Source organism: Micropterus dolomieu, linkage group LG12 (assembly GCF_021292245.1).
Source record: "Micropterus dolomieu isolate WLL.071019.BEF.003 ecotype Adirondacks linkage group LG12, ASM2129224v1, whole genome shotgun sequence".
In the NCBI taxonomy this organism is placed as follows: domain Eukaryota; kingdom Metazoa; phylum Chordata; class Actinopteri; order Centrarchiformes; family Centrarchidae; genus Micropterus; species Micropterus dolomieu.
This window is the reverse complement of record NC_060161.1, coordinates 2,581,933-2,608,755: the sequence shown is the minus strand read 5'-3', so window position 1 is coordinate 2,608,755 and position 26,823 is coordinate 2,581,933. Positions and strand designations below refer to the sequence as shown.

The 26,823-nt window shown below is 40.2% G+C and overlaps 1 protein-coding gene across 1 annotated transcript in view; it reads right to left on the bottom strand.

The window, feature by feature from the left end:
* LOC123980646 (protein kinase C epsilon type-like) overlaps positions 1–26,823 on the bottom strand; it is a 78,771-nt gene that overhangs the window by 10,257 nt on the left and 41,691 nt on the right. The window contains exon 11 of the mRNA XM_046065161.1: positions 12,905–13,059. Within this exon, the coding sequence (XP_045921117.1) occupies positions 12,905–13,059 (155 nt within the window). The remainder of the gene's footprint in view (positions 1–12,904; positions 13,060–26,823) is intronic.

Below are 26,823 nucleotides of genomic sequence, written 5' to 3'. Positions count from 1 at the left end.
GGTGGCCATAAAGGGATGGACATGGTCAGAAACAATGCTCAGGTAGGCCGTGGCATTTAAACGATGCCCAATTGGCACTAAGGGGCCTAAAGTGTGCCAAGAAAACGTCCCCCACACCATTACACCACCACCAGCAGCCTGCACAGTGGTAACAAGGCATGATGGATCCATGTTCTCATTCTGTTTACGCCAAATTCTGACTCTACCATCTGAATGTCTCAACAGAAATCGAGACTCATCAGACCAGGCAACATTTTTCCAGTCTTCAACTGTCCAATTTTGGTGAGCTCTTGCAAATTGTAGCCTCTTTTTCCTATTTGTAGTGGAGATGAGTGGTACCCGGTGGGGTCTTCTGCTGTTGTAGCCCATCCGCCTCAAGGTTGTGCGTGTTGTGGCTTCACAAATGCTTTGCTGCATACCTCGGTTGTAACGAGTGGTTATTTCAGTCAAAGTTGCTCTATCAGCTTGAATCAGTCGGCCCATTCTCCTCTGACCTCTAGCATCAACGAGGCATTTTCGCCCACAGGACTGCCGCAAACTGGATGTTTTTCCCTTTTCACACCATTCTTTGTAAACCCTAGAAATGGTTGTGCGTGAAAATCCCAGTAACTGAGCAGATTGTGAAATACTCAGACCGGCCCGTCCAGGAGATTGTCTTGACCAGGACCACACCCCTAAATGCATTGAAGCTACTGCCATGTGATTGGTTGATTAGATAATTGCATTAATGAGAAATTGAACAGGTGTTTCTAATAATCCTTTAGGTGAGTGTATGTCACAAAGAGCTAGAATCAAAAGCTGAGAAAAGTGAGTTCAGAAGGGAACTCAACTACTACTTCTCAGCTCAACTACATACAGGACTAATCAAATACCAATATAAATGTCAGGGTATTATCACATCAGTGTTTAATGGGTTTGTGAACATCCTCTTCAGTTGAAGTATCACCTAATGGAAAATACAGATTGTGTCCTTTTGTGGTTGACGGAGAAATGAATAGAAAAATGCCCGGTTCAGATGTCCTGTTTTAGATTGATCAAGTATCACCTCTGCATGTTAGAAAAGCTGAATATGTTGTCATTTTACTTTTGTGGGAACTGTCTGATACTGATACATCAGTGACACACTGTGTTCCTGCAGCACGGCCAGGGAAATCACCTTTATGCTTGTTTATTGACAGCAGCTCCTGTCAATAAACTGGCTGCTCTGTCAGCAAACAGACAGTTTGGAGTTTGCATACACACACACACACACACACACACACAGATATATATACTCAAACAGACACACACACACATATACACACAAGGCAATCAGGCTCAATTGAGAGCATTTCCTGTGTTTCATGTTAATCTTGAGTGATTTTTCCATTACGTCCTCAGTGGCAACCCCTGTGCACTGTGACAGCTAACCCCTCTCTCTCTCTCTCTCTCTCTCTCTCTCAACTCTCTTACACCCCCATCCTTCCCTCCATCCCCTCTTCTGTGTGACTACATGTTCCAAACACACGGTATATTTATCTGTGAATCACGGCATGAGAGGCAGATCAGGGTGGGAGAATATACATATTGATAAACGGGAGGATAAAATTAAAATTCAACTAAACCTACATTATGAACTTATGTCCCTAATGTGTGGATTTCACAAGGTGTTTTCAACAGGTTTCTAATAAAAATAAAAAACTGTCATCATCCAGGCACATGCCTCCAGCTCATTTGGCCTTGGGTGTACATGTTTATTTAAAACAAATCATAGTGCTACACCGCCTGTTTGTTTCTAATAGTACTGGTCTTTATTTCAAACTGATGTAATAACATTGTACTTAACAACTTCATTGCTAAGTTTTTGGAGACGCAATGGATTTGTTTCAACAGGGCAACAACCAACATGCAGAGAATCACACAGGTTGCAGACAAACACCCAAAACAAGTCCAAGGTTGTACAAAAACAAGAAATGATTTTTTGTAAATCACTATAAGATAGATTTGTTGTGAGAATTTTTTTTAAGATGGCTGGTGGAAATCTGGTAGGGCAGGTTTGGGTATTAGCAAGTTATTAATATCACAAAAGTTAACTATCAATAATTATGGGGGCACAACCCTGGGATCAGGGACCAGTACCAAACCAAAATGGAAACAGTCTCAAAAAGCACAGCTTAGAAATGGCAATATTTAAATACCATTTTACAGTAATGAGGTAGGCAGTGAAGGGTGTATCCGAGCACTGACTGTCGCAGCTTTTATTACAACAGATACACAAATAACCACAGGCAACTGCTCTTTAAAAGTACAAACGAGTTTATTTAACTTTCGCACCAACCAATAATCAATAACCTGAAGCCGATAAACCTCTATTGTCTACTTAAGCACAGTCAAAGATTACAACAATCATCAAGCATGTGACGTAGGTATGCGTGTGCGGGGACAATAGAGGGGGGGGGAGAAAGGAAGATGGCAGACTAAGTGGGTGGCTCGTCATCTGATGATCCAAAATGGTGGGCAGCATAGCAAAACTTAAGCAAAGGGGTTAGGAGCCAAAACATAGGACGCACTCTACCTGGCTAGCATGCTATCTGTGGATGTGTGAGGATGCACATAAGGCGTGTAGGTTAAAGGGTAGGAGACAAGGGCAAACAAAGCAAGGCATAACACTACATTTAAATTAAAAGTGGTTGCTCATGACTTGATGTTGTTCCTGTTAAATTACACCATTTTAATCCCAATATCCTTGATGACTGTATTAACTGTATTGAACTCCAGATATTCTGGAAAGAGGTTATTGGGCTGATCTCTAACCTGACAGAATGCATTGGTCTCATTGAAGCTAAAATGTGTTTATTACGTTTACTTGTTACGTTGCAAAATAATTGACTTTTGCCTGTGTCAAGCCAAACGTTTAATTGCATTAAACTTGAAGGTAACACAGAGGCTTGATTCTAGACAGTGGGTTCAGGAGATGTCTTACAGTCTGGCACAAGAAAAAACTGACTTACATAGTAAAAGGGAAAGTTGAGGATTTTTTTAGGATATGGACGCCTTTCCTTAATTTCATGCACAACATGAATGTACAAATGGCTGGGACCAGATAAGCGCTGGTGCCACCACCAGTACCACTCCAAGAGGGCTTGCACCATAGCTAGTGTACTACAGTCATGAATTGGAAGAGAGAATAGGATAAAGATCGAGTTATAGTTAAATTAGTTGTAGGTAGGTATGTGCGTAAATGTGTGTATGTATGGGGTGTGTGTGTCTGTGTATGTATATCATTTCCCCTGTTTAACAATCTCTACCTGTACAAATTAATTGAGGAAAAGGTTATTTTATTATTATTATTTTTCTCTTGTCTGCTTTAACTTGTTATACATAATTTTGAGTGCGAGTTGGGGAGGGAAGGGATTTCATGACTGTTGTAAAGTAAATAAAGTATTGAAAAAAACAACAATGCAAAGCAGCGAACTTGCATTCGGCAGCCGTGTTACTGGACTTACTGCCTGAACAAGCTCAGTTACTGGCTCCACACGCTGTGTCAGGAACAACACGTAAATCCCCAACGGCGTGGAACCGATACAAACAATGAGGCACACAGCAGTAAACAGGACGTGGCGGTCCGTTATTTCCCACACCAAAGCAAATATCACAACAATGAAGCTCAGGTTACAACAACACACTTATAAGCCTATCTCCGCCCAGATCCAAGACTTTAATGGCAAACTGGTTCTCAGGCAGTGGCTTGGGAGGAAAGCATCGGAGTCAACTTAGTGGGGAGAGAGAGGGGCGCAGCAGTTATCCTTCTCTTCGTGAAGAAAGTGGTTAGATCTGTATCTACCTTCTGCAGGTATGAGATCGTTATGTGGTATATAACGATGTCCTTTGGCATCCAAAAATGTGTTCAGCAAACATACACTGTCTGTTTCTTGTCCAGCGAGGAGACCTCCACCTGGGGGGAGTAAAACTCGACATAGTAGCAGGTGACTTCCTGTAGCAACCAGAGTCGCAGTGGAAAGGCAAAAACAGAAATGGGTGCGCTCCGTCTTATAGGATTAGTGACGTAGTTAACAAGTCAACTTCTCAGGTGCGATTTAACAGATCACAGGGATTTTAGCGCTGCTTCTTTGTTAAAGCTCGAAGGCCTCATTCATATGGCTTTGGGTTTCGAAGTTGGCCAGATACTGTATCCACCTCTATCATCATCTGTCATCTGTATTCTTAGTATCTACACATGTGCCATCACTGCGATAATGTAAGTCTCGTAGACTCAATTATTGTGCGTATGTGTCTTCATCCAGACATGAATCTGCCCTCCAACCAGTCTGAACCTGCTCTGTCAACACTGCCACATCCAAACATGACCTTCTATTTTCATCGAGAGAAAAGCAAAGAACACACCCTACTGTCTAAAAATGTTTCTTCTTTTTGTTTTTGAAACGGGGAGTTACTGATTGTTAGTAACGGGCGCATCGACGAGGGGCTGACGGGAGACAAGACGAGCACCAGAGGAGCAATGGAGGAGGGAGGGGTGGCGAGGAAAGGGACGGTAAGAGGGAGAGGGAGGCTGAAAGGAGGGAGGGAGGGGAGAGGAAGAAGTGGGTGGGGGGAGAGAAAGAGAGTCGAGACATTATGTTCCCAAAACACTTGTTGTTCATCTGTCCTCTGGTCAACAAAGTGGGTCAGGGGCAAGGCAGCAAGAGACAGAGAGAGACAGAGAGAGAGAGAGAGAGAGAGAGGATCAGGTATCTCCGTCAACTAGGCCATCATGAATTAACACGCAGCGTGTGTGTGTGTGTGTGTGTGTGAGTGTGCGTGACCGAGTAACGGGAAAATAATGTTGAAAGACTGAACCATTAATCTTAATGTTTGTGGACGCCAACTGGCGTCAGCATGTGTTTTAAACCTCAGTATGGAAATGAATTCTTTCTGAAGCTGAGCAGGAATGTTTTAAAAGACCTTAATAAAAATACTCTAGTATGGTGCATGTTAACAATATTAGCATGAAATCAACTTTCAATTTAGAAAGAAAAACTATGAGCTTGTCCATGTCCTTTAAAGCTGTTCTCCGCCCACTCTTCTTGACTCACAGATAGACTATGGGTGGAGTATCACTTCCTGTAGCCAAAACCAATAAAAAAGAAACACAAAACAATAAAGCAACAAGTGTTTGGCTTTAAACTTAATGATCACACACACACACACACACACACACACACATATATATATTCACACTGTTGACATTTTATGATCATAAACCCCCTTTGTTAATAAAACCATTGTAACAGAAACTGTGTGAAACCATGAGTCCTGGTCCAGCAGGCACCAGCAGGACTGGACATTTGATGTTCTGAGATCATGTAGCCAAAATAATTAAATCACAGGGCAGGAGGGTGAAAAAACAGTACATTCATTCTCTACATCCTCTGTTTATCAACAATGGAAGTAAGTTATGTAAGCTTCTAGTGATGTTATCCTGTGCCATGCATCAATTTTTTTAAATATGTTGGGGGTTTTCTGCAATTTATAGTGTGTTAAAAGCATTCATTTTTTAAAGACGTATTCATATCCATTCTTTTATTAGATCTGTTCTCTTTGATTTTGATATCTGTGCTTTATATTTTATGTATTGTGTGTCCATTTATTGCACTGTATGTGGTTAACATCTTAACAGCAGGTACATGACGCTTTCTGTTGTATTCCTTGAATGGATTTCGTTCTACATTATTTTCCTGCTTCGCTGGCATCTCCTTTTTTGTACCTGCCACTTTTCTTTTTTTAAATAACTATAAAACAAAAATCTTAGCTTTGTAATGATGAGTGGTCTAATCAGCAAATGCTGTTTATGTCTACAATGTATTCTTATGGGGGCCCTGTTTTAAAAAAAAAATGGGACGCCATGTTTGTCCATGCACCAAGTTGTTGTTGTTTTTGCTAAATGTAAGGTGATTTAGTCAGATTTTACAAATGTAAAATTCTTAACATTTGAGGATCTTTCCACCAGCTTGATTAAAGCGTATGAGCAGTTCTCCTGAAGACATGATGCTCACTTTGACAGTGTGTATGTTTAAAGCCGGTTTCAGCTGTGGGAACATTACAGAACCAGTTTTCTTACTGGGTTAACAGATGATTCTCCATCACTTTTTCTGTCACAGTCAACTTTAATTTCTGAACACATAACAGTTTACTATTTATGTTGGATCGCCTCTTCCCACATTCTGGGGATACTGTGTCGGTCTGTGTTTGTGTGTGAGGATTTCATGCATTCATTTTGTATATTCATGACTTTTAAGGGCACGTACACGGACAGTGAACAGCCACCACACTTAAGACACACATACACCTACACACACAGCTAACTGCATCGCACACTGGGAATAACGGGAACCAAAACAAACACATCTCATTTAAATTCAGTATTTATTATTGTAATATATAATATATCATTTCAACACAGCCATGTTTTCTTTTGGTTGATCAGACGCGTCTTGTTTTTGATACTATCCAATGAATAAAGTTGTCATTGTAAGTCAGTGGAAAACTGATCCAGTGGTTAATGGCGACAATAGAACAAGTTAATTTAACTATGACAGGCTTCTCCTTCTAGGAGGTCTTCACATTATAACCTACACCTGCTTATTTTAAAATGTAAAGTATTTATCAGGTACTATAAGGTCAAAGGTGAGATTTATTCAATTTGGGTCCAGAGATAAAAATGTACATCTTGCATCACCAGCCCACAGGTTTGGTTTGCAATTACCCGAGAAGCATCAGCATTTCTCATGAGACAAAGCAGAAATCACTTTCTTATTTTAAGGAACCAGTGTTCAGGTTGTAAAGTTCAGACCTTAAAGATATGAGGTAACAACTGTACGAACAATCTGACACTCTGTGGAAAAGGACTACTTAAGTACACACTAGGAGAGTGATGACAGATCAGTTTTTAGTCAGTTATATAGATAATTAGATCTTAGAAAAGTGAGGATATCTTTTTGAACATTAGGAAATTTCTTTTCTTTCTTTTCTCTTTAGATAGTGTAAAAGTTTATTGTTTTTTTCTTTTGGGATGGCTTGTCTGTCAGTCGATTCACCATGATGGTCCAGACTAAAATACCTCAACAGCTATTTATTGGAGATATTGTACAGACAATCACGTTCCCCTAAGAGTGAATCCTGCTGATTTTGGTGATCCCCTGACTTTTCCTCTAGCATCACCAGCAGGTTGACGCCTGTGGTTTTCAGTGAATAACTATTGGTTGTATTACCATGGCATTTGGTAAACACATTTATATCCATTCAAGATGAATAGCACTCACTTTCGTGATCACTTTAACTTTTCCTGTATCGCCACCATTAGGTCAATATCTCAATGTCTGTTACTTTGGATTAAGATTATATAAGTGCAAAACTAATGCCATTCCTTCCAATCTCCAGTATACCTTTGTTTGTACTAATTAGTAAATGTAAGCTTGCTAAACTAACATAGTTAACATAGTTAACATTATACTTGCTAAACATCAGCATGTAATCATGCCAACATTAGCATTTAGCTCAAAGTACAGCCTCACAGAGTTGCATGGCTGTAGACTAACCTGACTTGTAAGAAGGTGTTTTGAAAAGGAAGGACGTTCTTTTTTAAATTACAACACTGTTTAAAAGTAGGGTCATTTTTCAAAACTACTGACCTTTTTGAAAACAAAGATATTTTGATAAAGTGTATATATTTTAGTTAACAGTGAGGATCTTTTTAAAAGTAAAGACATTTTTATAACGTGAAAGTGAGAGCATTTTAAGAATGTAGATGTTTTTTTTCTGGTCATCACTTCTTCAAAGGGCTGTTGGGAATCTGGCAGGGCAGGTCTGGTTATTAGCAAATAGCAAAGAGATTTATTAGGGATCCAAGCAACGAAGCTGCTGGAGCCCTATTGTTTTTGTTCTGATTATTCATCTTTCTTTCTTTTCTTTTTCTTTGATCTTCAACATCTTGCTGTAACTTGTATAGTTGCACAACATTTTCTTTTCTGCTCAGTTTTGGATCAAATGCCCCCCAAAAAATTGACAACACACCCAAAACCAGCAGAATGATGTGTGATTTTTTTCAGAATTTCCTCACCAACATCTTGACTGTTGTAAGCGTTTTAAGGTTAAACTGACAAAAATATATGGGACTGCCACATGTGACGTCACTACCTCAACTTGTGAGAAGGTGGGTGGAAACAGGCTCTCACCAGCAGCTCAATCAGTAAGTCACCTGCTCTGGAGATCTGCTGGTCCAGGGTTCAAATCCCCAGATGACCGAGTCAGACTTACTGACAATCAGATTGTTTAAATCATAGTGAGTTTAAGTACTAGATTTTTTTTTTTTGGATCCCTAGCACTTTCTTCTTATTTTTCTCTGTTAAAAAGAGTTTATGCAGCTTAATCTTTAAATCTAGAAACACAAAATGTCGCAGGTAGGTTGAACATTTCACTCAAGTCGTCTGCGTCTGTTCTTCACCTCTGAAAATGTCAAATGTTGCGTTTTTCATGACTTGCTTGGATCCCGATCATTGCCGCTATATTTAATGTTAATAAAGATCATTAATTACAGGGCACCGCCCTGGGATCAGAGACCAATAACCAAAATGTGTTAACAGACTCAGAAAGGGATTTGTCTACATAGAAATGCCAATATTTAAACACTATTTTACATTAAAATGAGGAACAGTGAAGGGTGACTCCGAGCCACTGACTGTCGCCAGTTGTTATTACAACACATACACAAATAAACACAAGCAACTGCTCTTTTAAAAGTACAATACAGTTTATTTAACTTCATCACTGATCACTAATCAATAACTCCAGACGATAAACCACTATTATCTACTTTAAGCCCAATCAAAGTATACAACAATCAGCAAGCATGTGATGCAGGTATGTAGGTGAGTGGGGGACAATAGAGGGGGGAGAGCAAGGAAGACTGCGGATGTGACCAAATGGGTAGCTCGTCACGTGATGATCTAAAACGGTGGGCAGCCCCGCAAAGCTTAAACAAAGAGGTTGGGAACCAAACTGGAGCACGCACTCTACCTGTACTCACTAAGATGGCGTGGAGCACCGCTGAGTTAGGCTGCCACTCTATCTGTGGGTTCCAGATGTATATGTGTGTGGATGCGCGTAAGGTGTGTAGGTTGATAAAGCAAGTAGTAGTAAGGCAGAGATAAAAAGGCAGTCGGCAGCCGTTTTACTGGACTTTTGTCTGATAAATCACAGTTATTGGCACGGAAGCACACAGCAGTAAAGAGGATGCGGCGGTCCGTCAAGTGTTGGAATTACTTTCTACTAATCACGGCTGAAATTCACATCAGCATTAAAATATTTGAATCTTGTTAGTCAGCATTTAACATGTAAAGAAATCTTCTTTAGCCATCATATGTGTTGTGTTTCTGGCAAAGCACTGTATTACTCATACATTCCTCCGGAAGGGGCCTATTGTGTGGAGAGAGGCTCAATGCCTCCCTTATTCAGGGGTGCTCCCAGTCAAGCAAACGCTCTGGTGAATATGGGTCAAGATGACCTCCACTTTCCCTATGAGGCCAGCACACGAACAAACTCTCTGTCTTCATTGGATATATTTAATTGATTGATGCATACAGTGTGACAATAAAGCTTTTATTTATTTTGTTAAGAAAATAATGGTGTCAAAAGTCGAACGGGAGAAGTTTAGAAAGGTGTGTTTTGCAATATGGCCTGCAGAAAGAGGAGCGTAAGAGAAAATCTAAATGAATGTTGTAACATGGAGCCTGATCAGTTGCTCCCTGGGACCAGCTCGGATTAAGTTTAATATCACTCACTCACTCGTCAAGTGCTTATCTTGCAGGCTGGAGACAGGTTGCCAGTCCATTAAGTTTAATATGATTTATTAACGTTGTTGCATTTCTTTCGAATGTTATAGAGGCTGCTCATGTAGCGCCCCACCTTTTGCTAGCTGGGCTCAGGTAATGTGGGTGAGTTTTCAGTAATGACATGAATGGATTTTAACATTTCGCTGCTTTATGAAGTTAATTTAGAATAATGTTTGGAACATTTTCGAGTGGGTTAAATAAATGAATCTGATTTTTTAAGTGATGACAGGTTCTTAAAATGAGTTGGAATGCCCAACCCGCCATGCTCGTGCAGTGTGCAGGTTGGGCTCGTCGCTTGTGCATTCATGTTAATGATTGCGTGGCATTTTGGCGGTTTGGTTGTTCACTCGGGGGGAAGCACTGCTCTCTGTTGTGTGTGCGCTGCGGTCGGTCTGGGTCGTTTTATTTTCTCCCACCCCTATTGGCTACTGGGGTTCTTGCCTGCCTGTTGCTGGGGTCGGTGCCGCACGGTTGTGACGTCCCACTCTCACTAACAACTACATTCTTTAACAGGCTTATGTGCACACTCACACAGACACACACAGTCTCACACATAGACACAAACAAATTTAGGTTGTCCCTGGTAGAATTATTCTTGATACTTTTCTTTCAGTTACTTCTTTAAATTAATTATTATTCCAGCTCTCATGGCTGTGCTGTGTTGCTTATTTATTGTGCTTGTGACTGTTTCTGGTTTTCATTTCTCTCTTCATTTTCTTTCTGTCAGCTGTTTATTGCTGCTGTTTGGCTGGTTGTCTTTTTTGTTTGATTGTTAGTGTTTGTTTGTTTTTTTCTCCGCCCCAGGCCCCCCTCCCCGTTTCATTGCTTTCTGCAATTGGTGTTTCCCTCTGCTATTTCCTGTTGTCCCCACCTCCATCCCCATTCTCTTGCAGGTGTTGTCCTTTCTCTGTGCTTTCTGTTTGTGCGACGTTTGTTAGATCTACTTGTGCCCTAGTGATGATGGGGCAGTGAAATTTTAAGCCTGTTAACTTACACATTCACACAGTGGTGATTTTCTTTATTCCTGCATGTGACAGTTGCAGCTGTGTTGTTTCTAGCCTGGATTATGTTTTTAACTTTAATAATATAGTTTGCTCTTTGTTTGTAATAATTGTAAAATGCCGCTCCGTAGCCTTTTATGCAAACGCGCTCATGGCTGGATTGGGAATCCTGTGGGCTGACTTACCAAAGTGATAACCAGTGTCGCCTGACCGCTTGGCCTGATCGCAATTGTTAGGGTTAGTGAAGCCAGATAACAAAAGGATATTCTGGGTATGTTGAACTTGCTTTGTAGTCCCCTGCTATCCTAACATGGCACAGATGGTACCTCATGAACACACATATCTGTACAAACACACGTTGCATGACAAGATAATCTAAACACCAAATCAAACCTCAGATTTATGAAGAGAAAACAACGGAAAGAAGAACTCACTTTTCCTCCATCACAGTTATTTCTGGAAGCAAACAGCCTGAAACCTGCACTGAGCCTCCATCTATCACAATGATGTTATGATTCCATCAGCATGTTGCTTTTGTGAGACCAGCTGTGTGTTTGCTGTTGGTTGACAATGATATTATGACTGAGGAGTCCACACTGACAGATAATAGTACCTGAAGTAGTGTGAGGTAATCTCGACCTGCAGATAAACACAGAGCACTTCCAGGGTCAACAAGTTAGAGTTTCATAACTAAAGAAAATATTTTTGCTGTTTGTTATTACAACTGAACACGAGAACACTCCGTGAATAGCAAACAACAAACATGACACTGTGTTCAAATGAGCTATTCCTCTGTCAGCTTCTCCCCTGAAGGGGACACTCACAACCTGACCTGTCTCAGTTCATCGAACCATTATTACTAACCATGTCAACTGGACAAAGTTTTGAGCTCCACCGCATTCACATTTATACTGTTACACAAAAAGGCATCAATCACTCTCTGCTGCCCATCCATAAGTTTCACAAATCAGCATTTTCACAAATCATGTACCTTTCGGTGTCAGCCCTGATCTTTTTTTTTTATTAACCCCAACACTCAAATACGCATTTATACGAGTTTAAAAAATGACAGGAGACAGACAGAACTGAAATTTACTTCATATTTCATTATAGAGCAAAAACCCTAATCTCTATTACCTCCCTCAACCAGCTCCTTAATTCATTTTATAAAATGTACAATTGCCCTTTTATACTGTCGTAAAAAACAACCACAAGTTCAATGAAATTTTCTTCTTCAAGATGTACAGAACATTTAATGTTCTGGAGGATATCTTTCTCAGCTGAAAGATTTTGGCCAACTAAGCAGCACATTCATGCCCTACAGTGTTTCAAAGAACAAAGAGGAGGTCAAGTCCTGTGCAATTTCCTGAAAAGTGCATTTTAGTTTACAGTATTTCTCTTCATTAATGCCGGGAGCTTCAGTTAATGTTTATGTTCTTTTTTCCCAGGAATTATCTTATATGTCCTGTAATGGAGATGCATATCTCAGCTGGAAGCACTAAATCAAATAAGCAGAATGTTCATGTTTCACAGTATATCCGACGATTGAAGGAACAGAGTTTGAGTAAAAACTTCAGCTTTAACTGAAATGTGCAAAGAACTGAAATGTGCAAAAGTCCAGCAGAATAGTGTTACAGCGTCAACTCAGCATGAAAAGGACAAATTCAAATCACTCAAGTAATACATAGAGGCCTGAAGCATAGGCACTGTGGTGGCCTGTTAAAGGAGACTTATTATGCTTTTCCATATTTTGTCTTATCTACATTGTTTCAATGTTGGATGTTCATGTTAAAAATGGCTAAAGCTTCAAATAAGAGGTTTAAGTATTTAAAAGAAATCCCTGTGAGCCACAATCTCAGATCTTTTTCTGACTTAAAGAGACAGGAGCATCTACAGCTTGTTTCAGACAGAGGCTGAAATGAAGGCCTACATGAAGAGCGAGTGTAAGATAGAAAAAGATTTTTTTTTAACTTTAAATCATGCAAAGCTGCCATACAGGATTCAAAGGTTTGATGCTAACACTGTTAGCAAGGTTACCTGTATATGACTCCATGATGGTGAAGGAACATCAGAGCAGACGTGACCTCAGCCGCGTAAAAACGAGATCGCGCCTCGTCAAACTTCCTCGACCGTTGAATCTGAAACATCAGGTCGCCTCCGTTAACGTACTCCATCACGAAGAACAACCGATCCTGGATTGAGAGAAAAGACAAGAGAGTTACTAACCCAACTGCACTGAATGTCTACTGCATATACTGTCACTGATGGTTAATTGTGGTTTAAACTCTTCATTAGAGTCAACACTTGAGGCCAAACAGTGGATCACTTCACAAATCTGAGGTAGAACATTCAAAACAAGTATGATAAAATCTTTGTCAACAAATATGCACGAGTACAATTAAGTAAAAGCTTTTTTTAGTCCTTTTTCCTCAACAAAATGAACATCTTAATTGAAAAAAAAAAGTCCTAATTTGTGTATGATTTAAGTGAATAAAATCAAACATTTATTGAATATTTATTGAACATTTTTTATATTGTTATTGAAAAAAAAAATATCGCAATAATTATTGTTATTGTTTTATTGTCCAACCCTAATGTAAGTATATAATCCATGTTACTGCAAAACATAGTCTGATTTGAAAATATAGGAGATATTTCATAGACTTTTTAAAAGCTCCAAAGTGGATATAATAAAAGAGATAAAGTTATGAGACAGGCATGCTACAAAACTTTCTCAAGTAATTAGGTGAAGTTCGTAAATCTGCGAGTGAAACATGGGACAGACAGCGGAGCTGTTTCCATTTTGTAATTCTTGAACTAGTGTTGATAAGTGATCATTTATCAGTTTACTTCATTAACAGGGAATTAATTTCATGAATGATGTATTTTTTACAAGTACAACTATATACATGTATTATGTAAGTCATTGAACTCAAATTTCCCACAATCTTCCAGGAACTCACATCTACAGTAGGTGTCCTGCTTAGAGCGGACACACAGCAGAACGCAACTCTTTTTCACGAGAGCAACAAGAGAGCCTGCCTGAGACAGGTGGCAGGTAGAGATTCCACAAATGTACATTTAACAAACATTTAACATAAAAAACATTGGATCTTATTTCTCACTGACTACCTTGTGACCAACACTGTTTGTCTCCACTACCATAGAACCCCTTCCTGTGACACACACACACTGTATACCGCGCCCTCTGAGCTCTATTCTCTTGGTACTGAAAATGGGCTCCAGGGGAAAATGCCCCCCTTCCTGAATTCCAGCTTCCTTTCTTCATATAGGAAATAAGGGCAAGAGAGGGAGTGTGTGTGTGTGTGTGTGTGTGTGTGTGTGTGTGTGTGTGTGTGTGTGTTGGGAGGTTGTGATATAAACAGCTGTGTATATAAGAAACCAGGAGCAGTCCCTCTGAGCCATTGTGTGAGCCCTCAGGCTGAGCTGTTAAGATAACACACATACGTATGTATGGATGGATGACTACATATGGTATATGCATGTACTGCATATGTGTGTACGTGTGTCACACAGTGTCAGGTGTTCACAGATGTGAAGCCTCAGTGTGTTTACACCACATTTAAGGATGCCCCTTTGTTGTCAGGTGTATAGGACGTCTTGTAGACCTTCAAAAAGACTGAACTTTACATATAGGAAGTGTGGTAAGTACATTTTTTTATGGAATATTACATATGTTTGAGGTCTTGGGGCCACTTGCCTGTGCATTTTTTTGTGGGATGGATGTATAAACACCCTTAATCAATCTTTTGTATATTGATACTCCTCCCTGCTCCACCACTCTTGAGACCCGTCAATGAAAATAATGAAAGAGAAGAAGTGCAGTCACATGAGCAGCTGATCACATGTACGTGTAAACTATCATCACTATTAAATGTCAGACAGATGATCAAAAATTAATAAAAGCATTTAGCCCCTGGCACTTTACAAAAGTATTTTGATAATATGTTTACTCAACTGCATTCTGCAGTCTGATAAATAGACAGAATTATATGTCTCTATATAAACGCTTCAAATGTTTGCAGCTATATTATTTGTCTCATTGTACCTGTTAAAGTACTGTAGGAGATTTGGATTTTACATTCAACTAAAGAAAAGAAAACATTTTATGGCAGTTGTTAGGTAAAATACGGAAGCCCTAAGCGGCCATCCATTCAAATATTTGTTTTACTCCGTTTTCCCGTGATAATGAGATAACAAACCTTAGCTGAATACAGGGGTCGGCCTGTGCGTTTCTTTAGAATAATTTCAAGAAAAATTTCCAGTGTCCCTGGTTTGCTCAGTTGGTAGAGTAGATTTTTTTTCTTTTTTGTGTGCATTTTTTATTATCCTCTTTAACAAAGTTGTTATGAAAAGATTCAGGGGAATCCAATCACACATTACCAGACGGCTAGTTAAAAGGTTCCGAAATGGCCGTCAGGAAATGTGTAACGTTAAATGGATTCCCCTGAATGAGAAGCGCAGGAATTGCCTCTGCGTGATAATGATGGGTGAATGAAAAGTCCATAGGTTGATGGATGCGGACTAATCGCCGAGAAGCACACGGTCCAGCACATGCTTTATTGTGAGCATGAAACAGTGTCTTCATAAGACCTTTGTTGAAGAGGATTTAAAAAAAAAAATAAAATAGAAGATAAAAACTGGTCTTAAGGGAGGATCAAACACACAACCCTCTGACTGTGCTCTACTAACTCAGCTAACCAATCATTAAGAAATGCACAGGCTGACCCCTGTGTTAAACTACTGTTTTGTTATCTCGAGATTATGAGAAAATTATCCCGTTATCACTGGAAAACGACATTCAGAAAATTTGTCAGCCCGTAGAGGACATATGTTTAATCCTTCAACTGACCGAGTGCAAAATGGAATTCAGAATTTGTTGACCTCCTCTTTTTACATTATGTTCATCCGCTTTCTCACAAGCATCCTTTCTCAACATCCAGTACTACCTTACACCATTAAGCCTTTAATCACTATTGTAGTGTGGTCCTTGCTCATATGTGACTGAGATCTGATCTTTTTATAACAGTGTGAACAAGCCAAGTCACATGGAATCTGACGTTTTCCAGTTCAGATTAGGGCCACTTTCATATGTGATCCAAATCTGATACAGATCGGATCTTTTTAAATGCGACCTCAGTCTGTACACCGGTATCGGAATTAATGCGACTTTGACGTCACTCTAGAGCAGCTGCTGTCACAGTTCTGCGGTAGACGGAGACGCGGTGAACAAAAAAGCTTCACAAAAGCCATAATTAAACATTTGGCTCTCTTTCTTCTCCACATTGCTTTCATCTGCTCATAAATTCCCTTTCTTTCACCTGAAATCCACCGGATCATGAGCTCTCTTTTACGTGCATGCTACTTGTCCGTGCGGACACAGTGGAGAGAGAGAGAGATGTTAGTGAGTTGGGCAGATGTGTTGTACAGCGCCACAAACCGTAATGAAAAGGACAGAAGAGTCAACATCTGCACCTTGTGTGTACCTGGTCCCTGTTTGTAAAATTTCCACTACTTGTAACATCATAGGCTACCAAGTCTGTGCGAGTGAACACATGCACATAAAACGACCGCTATCCCCCTCCCGCACGCGCCCCCGATGCCATCCTCCATCCCGATCTTTCAATGTAGACATCACCCAACCTTAGTGAACTGTCAAACAAAAAAAAAAATTAGTAGCCTAAATAAAAAAAAATTCTCATGTTCTCATTTACTGCTTCTTTTGAAATGTTGGGATCTTTCCTGATTTCCAAATAATCTTCCGTCTTCATCAAAAGTGACGTAGAACTGCAGGGAGGAAGGTGGTTTCCTAAACTGACATAATTCCAGTTAACCAAACACTATTACAAAAGAAACAGTCAACTTTTTAGGTAAGGTTTCGACAATCCTGTTTGTTGCCATTGTCCTGAATGAGGGAATATTCCCGTAATCTTGTACTTTCTTCCTGTTTTTTTTTCTGAAAAGCTGAACATACATCACAGGATACGCCAAGTCATAACCCAGATTTCCTCTTATCTTTGCCCCTAAAATGATGTATTTCCAGGTCTGCTCAACACTACAGGCGATGGAGGTTACATAGAAAGCAATGAGTGCGTGTGTGTTGAAGCCTGAACCTTTTTGCCTGAAGGAATGGGAAAGGTGTCTTACAACATTCAAGAGAGCACGCAGTGTATGGAACATACTGAACATACAGATCAACAGTATGGTGGTGGTTTGAGAACCTTCTAGGTACGTTTTGGTTTTTAATGAAGCAAGCTGCAAACTCTTCCAAGCAACTAGTGATGTGCCAATCGTTTTCTGTGCAGATACTGATTCCAATCCCTCATATCAAGGTACTTGCTGACACAGCCGAACAGACACCAGTTCTTTTTTTCAGAATCAGTAAACCTCACTGCATGGAAATAAAACATGAAGCCAGAGACTAAAAGCTGAGTTGAAAACTTCATGAATGCAAGCAAAGTAAAAATGTATTTAATGCAGAAATAGATCTTTGGTAGATTAGTCTGTTAAATGGTCATGCCTGTTTTGGTTTCTTGCTCGTATCCTACCTGCATAGACTGCAACATTGCTTCAAATTGATTACTTTCACCTGAATTCAGCTGCTCACCCATAGCAGCTGGAGGCCTTTGTGGCTGATCCGACTACATTCACACTCCATGTTTTCAAAGCTGACCTCAGGCCTCTCCAGTATCAGTTTAAAGAGGCCTCATGATCGGGTCTTACATAAGGGGCCGTCGGTCCACCTCAGCCAGATTTTTTTTCTCTCTCTTTCGCTCTCTCGCTCTACTCCTCCTGAAAACAACTTTAAACAGGATGTCGAAATAGTTTGTTTAAATGTACCCAGAGTCCCGGCTGGTCCCACCCAATCAAACATGAATAAACATTTCCTGAGTGTAATTACAAATGTACAGATGCTGGCTTCCACACACACACACACACACACACACACACACACACTCACACACACACACACACACACACACACACACACATTCATTCCATGTTCTATAAGTACACACCCAGATGATCTCCAACTCAACACAGACAATAATGTATTGATGGTTATCTGACCATTGTGTGTGTGTGTGTGTGTGTGTGTGTGTGTGTGTGTGTGTGAGATAAAACATTCCCTCTCTTCACCACCCTGCTGTAATGTATAATGTATGTACAGCAAGTCTCAACATGCACCTTATGTAACCAAAGCCTTTGACTCATATTGTGTCTTTCTTTACTGTCTAAAACAACACACAATAAAAATAAAAAAAATTGTAATTATCTTTTAATTTTTTTTTTATTACCTAGCTACACAATATTATGTTCTCTGGTCTACCATGAAAACGAGAACTCAATTAGATTAAACAAAGGTTATATAAATGTGCTTGATTTTCAAGTCTGCAGTTATGCAACATAAAACTATAAAATATCTGTATTTGGTTTAAGATGTCACAGAATGCCTCACCAGACAAAATGAACTCCCTTCACGAAGCTACAGTAAAAACACAAATTAAAATCAGTCAAAACTGGGAACAAAAAACAACAAGTGGGGTTTTGAACTTTTGTCCGTGTACAAAAACAAAAAAAGTGAATTGCTGCCCTATTTTTCTCGGAACATTATGAGCCATTAGTGTTTGGCTGCTAGTCATTACCACACAGAGCCACACTAAAGATGCACTCAGTGATTTCATTCAGCAGAACGTGGAGCCAGAGTTTGTTTTCACTCTGTGGTTCGACTCAGATCTTCACACTTTTCTAATCACTGCTTTGATAACCTTTGATGAAAGCTTTATCACAATGCTTTCCTTGTAAATGCTGATACAATAACTGTCCAGATATATGAATCATACTCTGAAGTTGATTTTAGAGTCATGTGTGTAATTTGTGGACTTTGCCTTTAAGAGCAGGATTTATATTTTTTTTTTGCACTGATGATGTCAGCAGGAAATGATTGTAATTGAGGGACAGAGTATATTGTGTGTGTGGTCTTGGAACAAGATCAAGAATGTTTGTCTTTAAAAAAAAAGCAGTTAAATGCAGTTAAATAAGCTTGTGTCCTAGTGCTCAGCCGCTCACTGTCGAACAAAGCAAACGGCTCTGTAAGTGGTCCAGAACGTGCAGAATACAATGTGTAGTGAACCTGTTATGAACTAGAACCACTTCCAAATTTAAAGCATCCTCATGTCTGCTTATTAGAGGAGGTTTGGACCTCCTCAGCTTCCCCCTTCATTGCTGATAGCAGGTGTCAATGCACATTACATTACGATGGACCAAAGGGACCGATCAGAACGTACTTCACAAAAGACCGCAGTGATACAAGAAAATGTAATCATGCAAAAGAGGAATTCAGTGCAGGGAAGAAGTCACAGTTTCTGCAGCTAATGTGACCACTAATCAGCTAAAGCCGAGACACCCAGCTCAAGTAAAAACAAGTTGAAAACATCCAACAAGATTGGGTTTATTCAATGTATAGATATATTTCAAAAAATATGACAAAAATCAGTCCTTGATTAAATGTAAATGATACCTAATGGGGAGTGTTAGCCTGATAATCAGACCTAATTACAATTTCATTTCACTTAGTTAGCTGTTTTCTTTTTGGGAGAGGCTCTATTTTGTTTTTCAGTCAGTAGCGTAGTGATGTATCTGTCCCACCGATGCCCAAACAAAGTGTGTGTGTATCCGTGAACTGCATCCCAAGAACAGCAAACATATATGCATCCACTAATGACAGCAGCTTTGAAAAGAACAACTCTCCACTGCTCAAGACTGACACATATTTGGCTGGGAAACCTGTGTGTTCCTACAGTTTGTGTGTGTGTGTGAGAGAGTGTGTGTGTGTGTGTGTGTGTGTGTGTTCACTGTTCTAGCATGCCCTCACTGTCGTTCTTCACGATGGCTGACAGGAGTTAAATGCGTGCTGTGGGCTGCTGCTGGTTCTCCCACAGAATATCTTCTTACTCCTCGTTCCCGTAAAAACAAATGAGCAGAACACTTGAATTTCATTGGTTAAAAAAACCCTACTTGGTAAGTGAGTAGTTTGTCTTGATTAGTTTCATGAGAAACAGACTTCCAGGAAAGACAGGTCCTTATAAAGCCATGATCAAGTGTAGTGTGCAGCGAGTGTGTTTGTGTGATTGTAAGTAGCAGAAATGAGGTAGATTATTGTGCATTTCTGTCCTGAGCAGGGTTTTTATCATCAGAAAAATGCTCTGATGGCACTGTTCATGTTAAATGTACATCTTCACTATGTGGAGAGATTGAGAACATGTCAGAAGCACACCAGGGTGGAGTGAAGGATGATAATGATGTTGGGATAGCTGGAGAAGGGAAGGAAGGGAGTGGGATGGATGGATGAGGCCTTTTATCTGCTTTCGTTTGGTCTTTAATTTTATTTTGTAGTTTATATTGTTTTGTCTTATCTGAAGGTGACTTCCTAAATTTCATTAGTACTTTTAAGAAGAAAGACAAAATTGATACCGTATGACATCACTGTTATAGGTTTTACTTGATTTTTTTTACCTTTACAAATGTACACAAGAGACAGTTACTGAAATTCCAGATACTTCTAGATATTTTTACTGACGCTGTTCACTTTTACTTTACTTGAGAACGTCCAGAAACACGACTGCATTGGTCGTTTAACTAACTAACACCTAACTTTACTCTTTGTTTTCCTGACATGCGACCTCTTGACCTCTTGTCCTCATGCAGCAGCAAAAGATGGGAGTGGCGTGAAACTGTTACAGCACCACAAAACCTCTTAAAGTGGAGGTTGTGATAAATGTGTGTGTGCGATGATCGCGGCCTTTCTCTTAACTCAATCTCAATCTAACCTGAACCTGAAAAACCTCAAACAGCCCTTTGAAGAAGTGAGGACAGTGAGCACTGAACAAAATGTCCTCACTTTCAAGAAAATGCTCTTATTTTGAAGGTAGTACAAGAAGTACAAGAACACATGCACACACAAATAATTGCGCTGGTAAGAAGATAAATCCTGAGCTGGCATCAGAAGAGACATATGCTGGCCATTACTGCAGCTCAGACCCAAACTACAAAACACAAAAAGCACACACTGATGATTCTCAGCAGCTTTGTCAGGAGTTTAGGGATTTTACTTCACTTGATTTCTCACCTGAAGAGCTGATTGCTCCGGCTATGTCACAACCATAAAAGCCTTGTTTTAACATTGTAATTGTAAAGCTGAGACTGCGTTTGGATATTATTACATGTCAACAACAAGACTGTCTTTGTCTGTTGTGATAGCTACAACACTTGAGACAAAGACTTGCTGTCACCAGACAAGGAAGGAAGTAAAGGTACTGTAGCCAAGATGTGACAAAAGAGTGATCGAATGTGAAAAATTTGGTTTTGTTAAACAGTTCAGATGTATTTTAGACTAGCTTCATATAAACATACTGTGATTCTGTGTCAAAGTGTCAAACTGTCTCCCTTTTTAATCACTGCAGCCTGATTATCTGTCAGCGTAACTATCAAACAGCCTGAGATAAGACTTTCAACCAAGATGAATACTCTGGGTAACCTGAGCACCTAGTCTCTCTTGCAGTATTTAAGGAAAAGAGGCATATAGCTTAGGTATACTTAAATACAGTATCTCACAAAAGTGAGTGCACATCATACTGGTCACTGGAAGTTCAACATGGCACCTCATGGCAAAGAACAAAAAGAATTGTTGCTCTGCATAAAGACGGCCTAGGCTATAAGAAGACTGCCAAGACCCTGAAACTGAGCTGCAGGACGGTGGCCAAGACCACACAGCGGTTCAACAGGACAGGCTCCACTCAGAACAGGCCTCGCCATGGTCGACCACAGAAGTTGAGTGCACATGCTCAGCATCATATCCAGAGGCTGTCCTTGGGAAATAGATTTATGAGTGCTGCCAGCATTGCTGCAGAGGGTGAAGGGGTGGAGGGTCAGCCTGTACACTATACGCCGCACACTGCATTAAATTGGTCCGCATGGCTGTCGTCCCAGAAGGAAGCCTCTTCTAAAGATGATGCAGAAGAAAACCCGCAAACAGTTTGCTGAAGACAAGCAGACAGTGACTACTGGAACCATGTCCTGGGGTCTGATGAGACCTGGATTATTTAGTTCAGATGGTGTCAAGCGTGTGTGGCGGCAACCAGGTGAGGAGTACAAAGACAAGTGTGTCCTGCCTACAGTCAAGCATGGTGGTGGGAGTGTCACGGTCTGGGGCTGCATGAGTGCAGCTGGCACTGGGGAGCTACAGTTCATTGAGGGAACCCTGAATGCCAACATGTACTGTGACATACTGAAGCAGAGCAGGATCCCCTCCCTTCAGAGACTGGGCTGCAGGGCAGTATTCCAACATGAGAACGACCCCAAACAAACCTCCAAGACGACCACTGCCTTGCTAAAGAAGCTGAGGGTAGAGGTGATGGACTGGCCAAGCATGTCTCCAAAGTGTTGCAAAGTGTCATTTCTTCAGTTTTGTCACATGAAAAGATAGAATAAAATTTTTACATAAATGTGAGGGGTGTACTCACTTTTGTGAGATACTGTATACTCTATGTCTGCCTCTGGGCTGATCCAGGAACATCACAGAGAAAATCAAACACCAGCAATAAAAGCATACTGTCATCAATACAAGGGGTAGGATTTGAGGAAAAAGTAAGTTAGCAAGAAAAGTACTTTAATTCCTTCAATCCATAATGAAAGGTTGAATTCTTCTGGATCGAACATGACGTGTGTTGTGTGGATTATTTCCAGCTCGTAATTAGAGCACATTTATTTTAAAGGCACAGGTGACTATTGAAAATGAATTTTGGAAAGCAAGATGCGAGTTGGAGGCAGAGAGAGACAGAACTCCCCTCAACTGGTTTATGGAATCTTTTATAAGTCTTATATTTCATATTTGTAATCCATCTACTGTTGTGTAGCTCAGATTCAAGTAATAAATGTGACACAACATGAAACAGAACAAAATTTAGCATTTTCATTTGCTCCTCAACAGAGTTGTATTGTTTCCTACATTTTAGTTATTTTCAACAACAACAACAACCTTAAAAAACAAAAAGACAACAATAACTTGATCCTACTATGAATTATTGTCTGTGTATAGACCTTATCCCTCTTTGCCAAAGAGCTCCACAATGAGCCACACTCTTGCCCTGGGTGATATGTTACTTCATTTCCATGAACAGTTTATTTTGACCCCACACACACCGTCCTGCTGAACCCAGATACTCACTAGAGCGCCAAATGTGGATTAATACGGCGCAGAAAATAATCTTAAATGCACCATTTCCTCCAGTTTGAACAATGTTTGCTAAAAAACACAGTGTTCAGCTGTTTTGGGAAATAACTGAGCCTTTTCAAATGAAACTATATCTCACATCGTCAGAAGAAACTAATGGGTTTGGACCTGAGGGCCAAAAACGGGTTGCATAAATATGTTGGTTTTGGTCTTTTCATGAGCTTAGTGGACAATATGAGTGACTCTCTGTGCATTTTAACTAAACATTACAGGTATGTCACCTCTGCTTTGTCACGTCTGTATGACCCCACTGACTCTGAGCATCTTTCTCTGCGCCTTTCACTCTATCTGTCTTTCTACCTTCCTACCTTCCTGTGTAGCTTCATCTGTCTCTCTCTTTCCTACGCAGAAGAGAACAAAGGTTCATTAATGTACCTGGCTTGTTTCTGGCCGTCTCTGCTGCCTCTGATGTTCCCCAATTACAGCTCGTTAAAAAACACTCTCTCTTCCATTGTAATCTGTCTTGTTCCTTACTTCACTCACTTCTTAGCACACACTCTCCCCTTCTTCGTCACCTTTTCATCATCATCCCTTCACTCTGTTAAAAAAGAATAGCCAATTTACAGTCACAGCTATTGACAATCTGCAATCTGTCTAAAACCAGATTTTCTTGTTTTTCTTAATCATCTCTTCTCCTCTCTCTCTTCATTTCCTCACTCACCTCTTCCCTGCCTTTACTTCCCCACTCTGCATGCGTGTGCAGAGCAGAGTGAAGCCCAGCGCTACTGTTGTATAATGTTATTTACATTTCTCGGGGGTAATTATGCTGATAGGGGAACGGCTGTGATCGCACAGTCGATTAAGAAGCGAGGGAGGGAGGGAGGGAGGGAAGAACAAGGGAGGGAGGGAGGGAGGGAGGGGAAGAACAAGGAGGGACAGTGTAGGTAGGACATAGGTCACACGGTGTAGTTTTTTAAAGTTTTAAAGTGATGTCATAGCGCAACGAGTGGCTTCTTCAAGAGTAGAGGTACTTTAAGAAATCAAATAAGAAAAATATGTATTTAAATAGATTATATGTAAATATATATAAATGCATAATAAATATAAAATATAATAAAGGGAAAGCAGCAACTCTACTGCAACAATGTCCAAAAATATTACTTCTTTAAAAATATATTTATGTGTTTTTTAAGTTAACATCATCACACACACTCAAATGATCTATAGTGTGTCTATAGTGTATGTATGTGTACCTGCCAAAGTGCCCTCTGACTGAGGAGACAACATGTCTGAACACAGTGAATGCTGTGTTGCAGGTACACTACAGTAAATTCATCATTGAGGGGCCTCACAGTGAAATGAGGGTAGGGGGGAGCGAAGGAATGAAGGTGTTGTACTCCAAATCTCTTTAAAACTCAAATTCCTGACAGATACCGTGCTAGCAAACAGGGACGTGCAGATCATATACAAAAGATCCCCTCAAGCAGAGACAAAGAGAAATACGTTATTCACGGCGATGAGCTGCTGAGAAATAGAAATATTTAAATATATTGATCAACAGTAGGCAGTTATTTTACAATACATTCTTCAAGCAAAAACGTCTCAAATGTGAGCATGTTGTGCTTTTTTACTTGGGTTACATAATTGTAAACTGAATATCTTGTACTGTTGGTCGGATAAAACAAAACATCTGAAAGCATCAAGTGCTGTTCAAGTTTTTTATACCAAACAATTAGTCAAGAAAATGATTGTTCGTTGCATTCTTAATCAACAGTGATTTTTTTCTGAAACGCGGGGAGTTGACGGGAAGCAGCGTGAAGTTGTTGATGAGGGGTGCGGGGTCACGCAGCATATGGAATACGCGTCATGTCCCTGATAAGGATCATCGCAGTTATGTAAGAGCCACAATCCCTTTGTTTTGTCCAAGAACACACTCCCAGTTACCTCTGACTGCCATAGTGTGTGTGTGTGTGTGTGTGTGTGTGTGTGTGTGTGTGCATCAGACAGAAAAGAAAGGAGACCAAAAAAATATTGAAAAAATAATGGAGAAAAAAAAAAAAGACTATTCTGTGTCTCTCATCCATCCACCCTGCGTATGTTTGTGTTTGCTTCAGGGGAGAATAACAGGAATAAATAAACTGAAGAGAAGACGCCGTCATTAGATTCAAGCTTTCCAGAACAAAACGTCCTGCACCCAACTCCTCCACCCTGACATATTTGACTCCTGCTAATCCACCGCAGGAAACAAAGCAAAAGCATCTATTTTTGGACTTTTGTCTCGCACTGTACACCGGCCAAGTATCTCTAAATGGTGACACATATTCCCGCTGGCGCCCAAGAGGATTCCTCAGGTCTCGTCTTATGAAGCCGTCGGATCGCTTCACAAGTCAAATCAAAAAAGAAAACTCTTTAGTTCAGCTTTGCACTGGAGGAAGGTAAAATAATCTCCCAGTGGCCATTTCTTTTGCATAAACAAAATCCTATAACTCAATATGACTCTTTCCCGCCCTTCATTAGATTTCTTTACTGCATGAGCTGAGTAGTTTTGACAGTTGACCATGAATCATATAGACAACTTCTTAATGTAACCAGCGCCTTCAGCTGAACTCTGAGACACCAATCACTGATCTATACTCTAATACGTGTCATTTTAACAAATAACAACAACAAACAACTGATGAAAGTTTTTAAAAGAGGAAACTTTCTCAAAACTCAGGGTTGTATTCATTATTCTTGGCAAAAGGGAACATTAAAGACGCCTTGAGTTAACTTCTTCACTGTTCAGGCTTGTGCAGCTCTTCTCGAGGTCTGGTTAAAGTTCAAACCTGTGCAGCCTTCTCAGCACTGTCAGGCTCAAGTTGCAGTGAAAGGACTTGCAACATCAACATGTGACCTGTTCCTTCAGCAAGTTGGCAAACGGGAGAGAGTACACACCTGGGAGGGCCACAAATACACATCGTGTACCAACACACACACAAGTCCATGTAGAGTCTCTATATGTTTCCATACAGAAACACGTATGCAATATACGATAGACAAAACATACAGTAGCCTGTTGGCGTTAGCAGCGTCCCACTCACGGGTGCCCTTTGTGTGTCTATCCGTCATCGTCCACTTACTGTACGGATGGACAAATTAGCTGAGAGGTGGGGATGATGAGAGAAGAGCAGAGTGTGAGAGAGAGCGAGAGCAGGGAGACCAAAGTGAAGTGATGGCAGATGCTTTACTAATGACATCAGTGTGAAAGTTGTTTTAAAGCGTTCTGGAAATTGTTCCTGGTCTCAAAACATCGAGTCTCTGTGAACTGTGTGAATTTCCAGCCTCATGTGAAACTGACACCTGTTTGCCAGCACAACATACAGCGTTTAATCAAAACGTACAGAATGAGGACAGTTTGTCCCTGAACAGAAAGAGATGCTGTCTGCACATACTGTACATTTCTGTTTAGAAATGTACAGTATGTGTTTAACCTTTAACACACCATTGCTACGGGCATATTTAACCTAGAAATGCCACATTTTTGGTAAGTGAATCTATTTTATGTGGTGAGACATAATGAATCTGTTCTTATTTAATTATTTTCTTATTTGGCGTAAACATCAGGTGTGAGCAGTTCAACTTTCCCTCTAACATTGTTTCATTTTTAAGGTTTTTTGGAGGTAAAGTGTCACAGAAATATTAAGATTTACCTCCTTTGATTGGC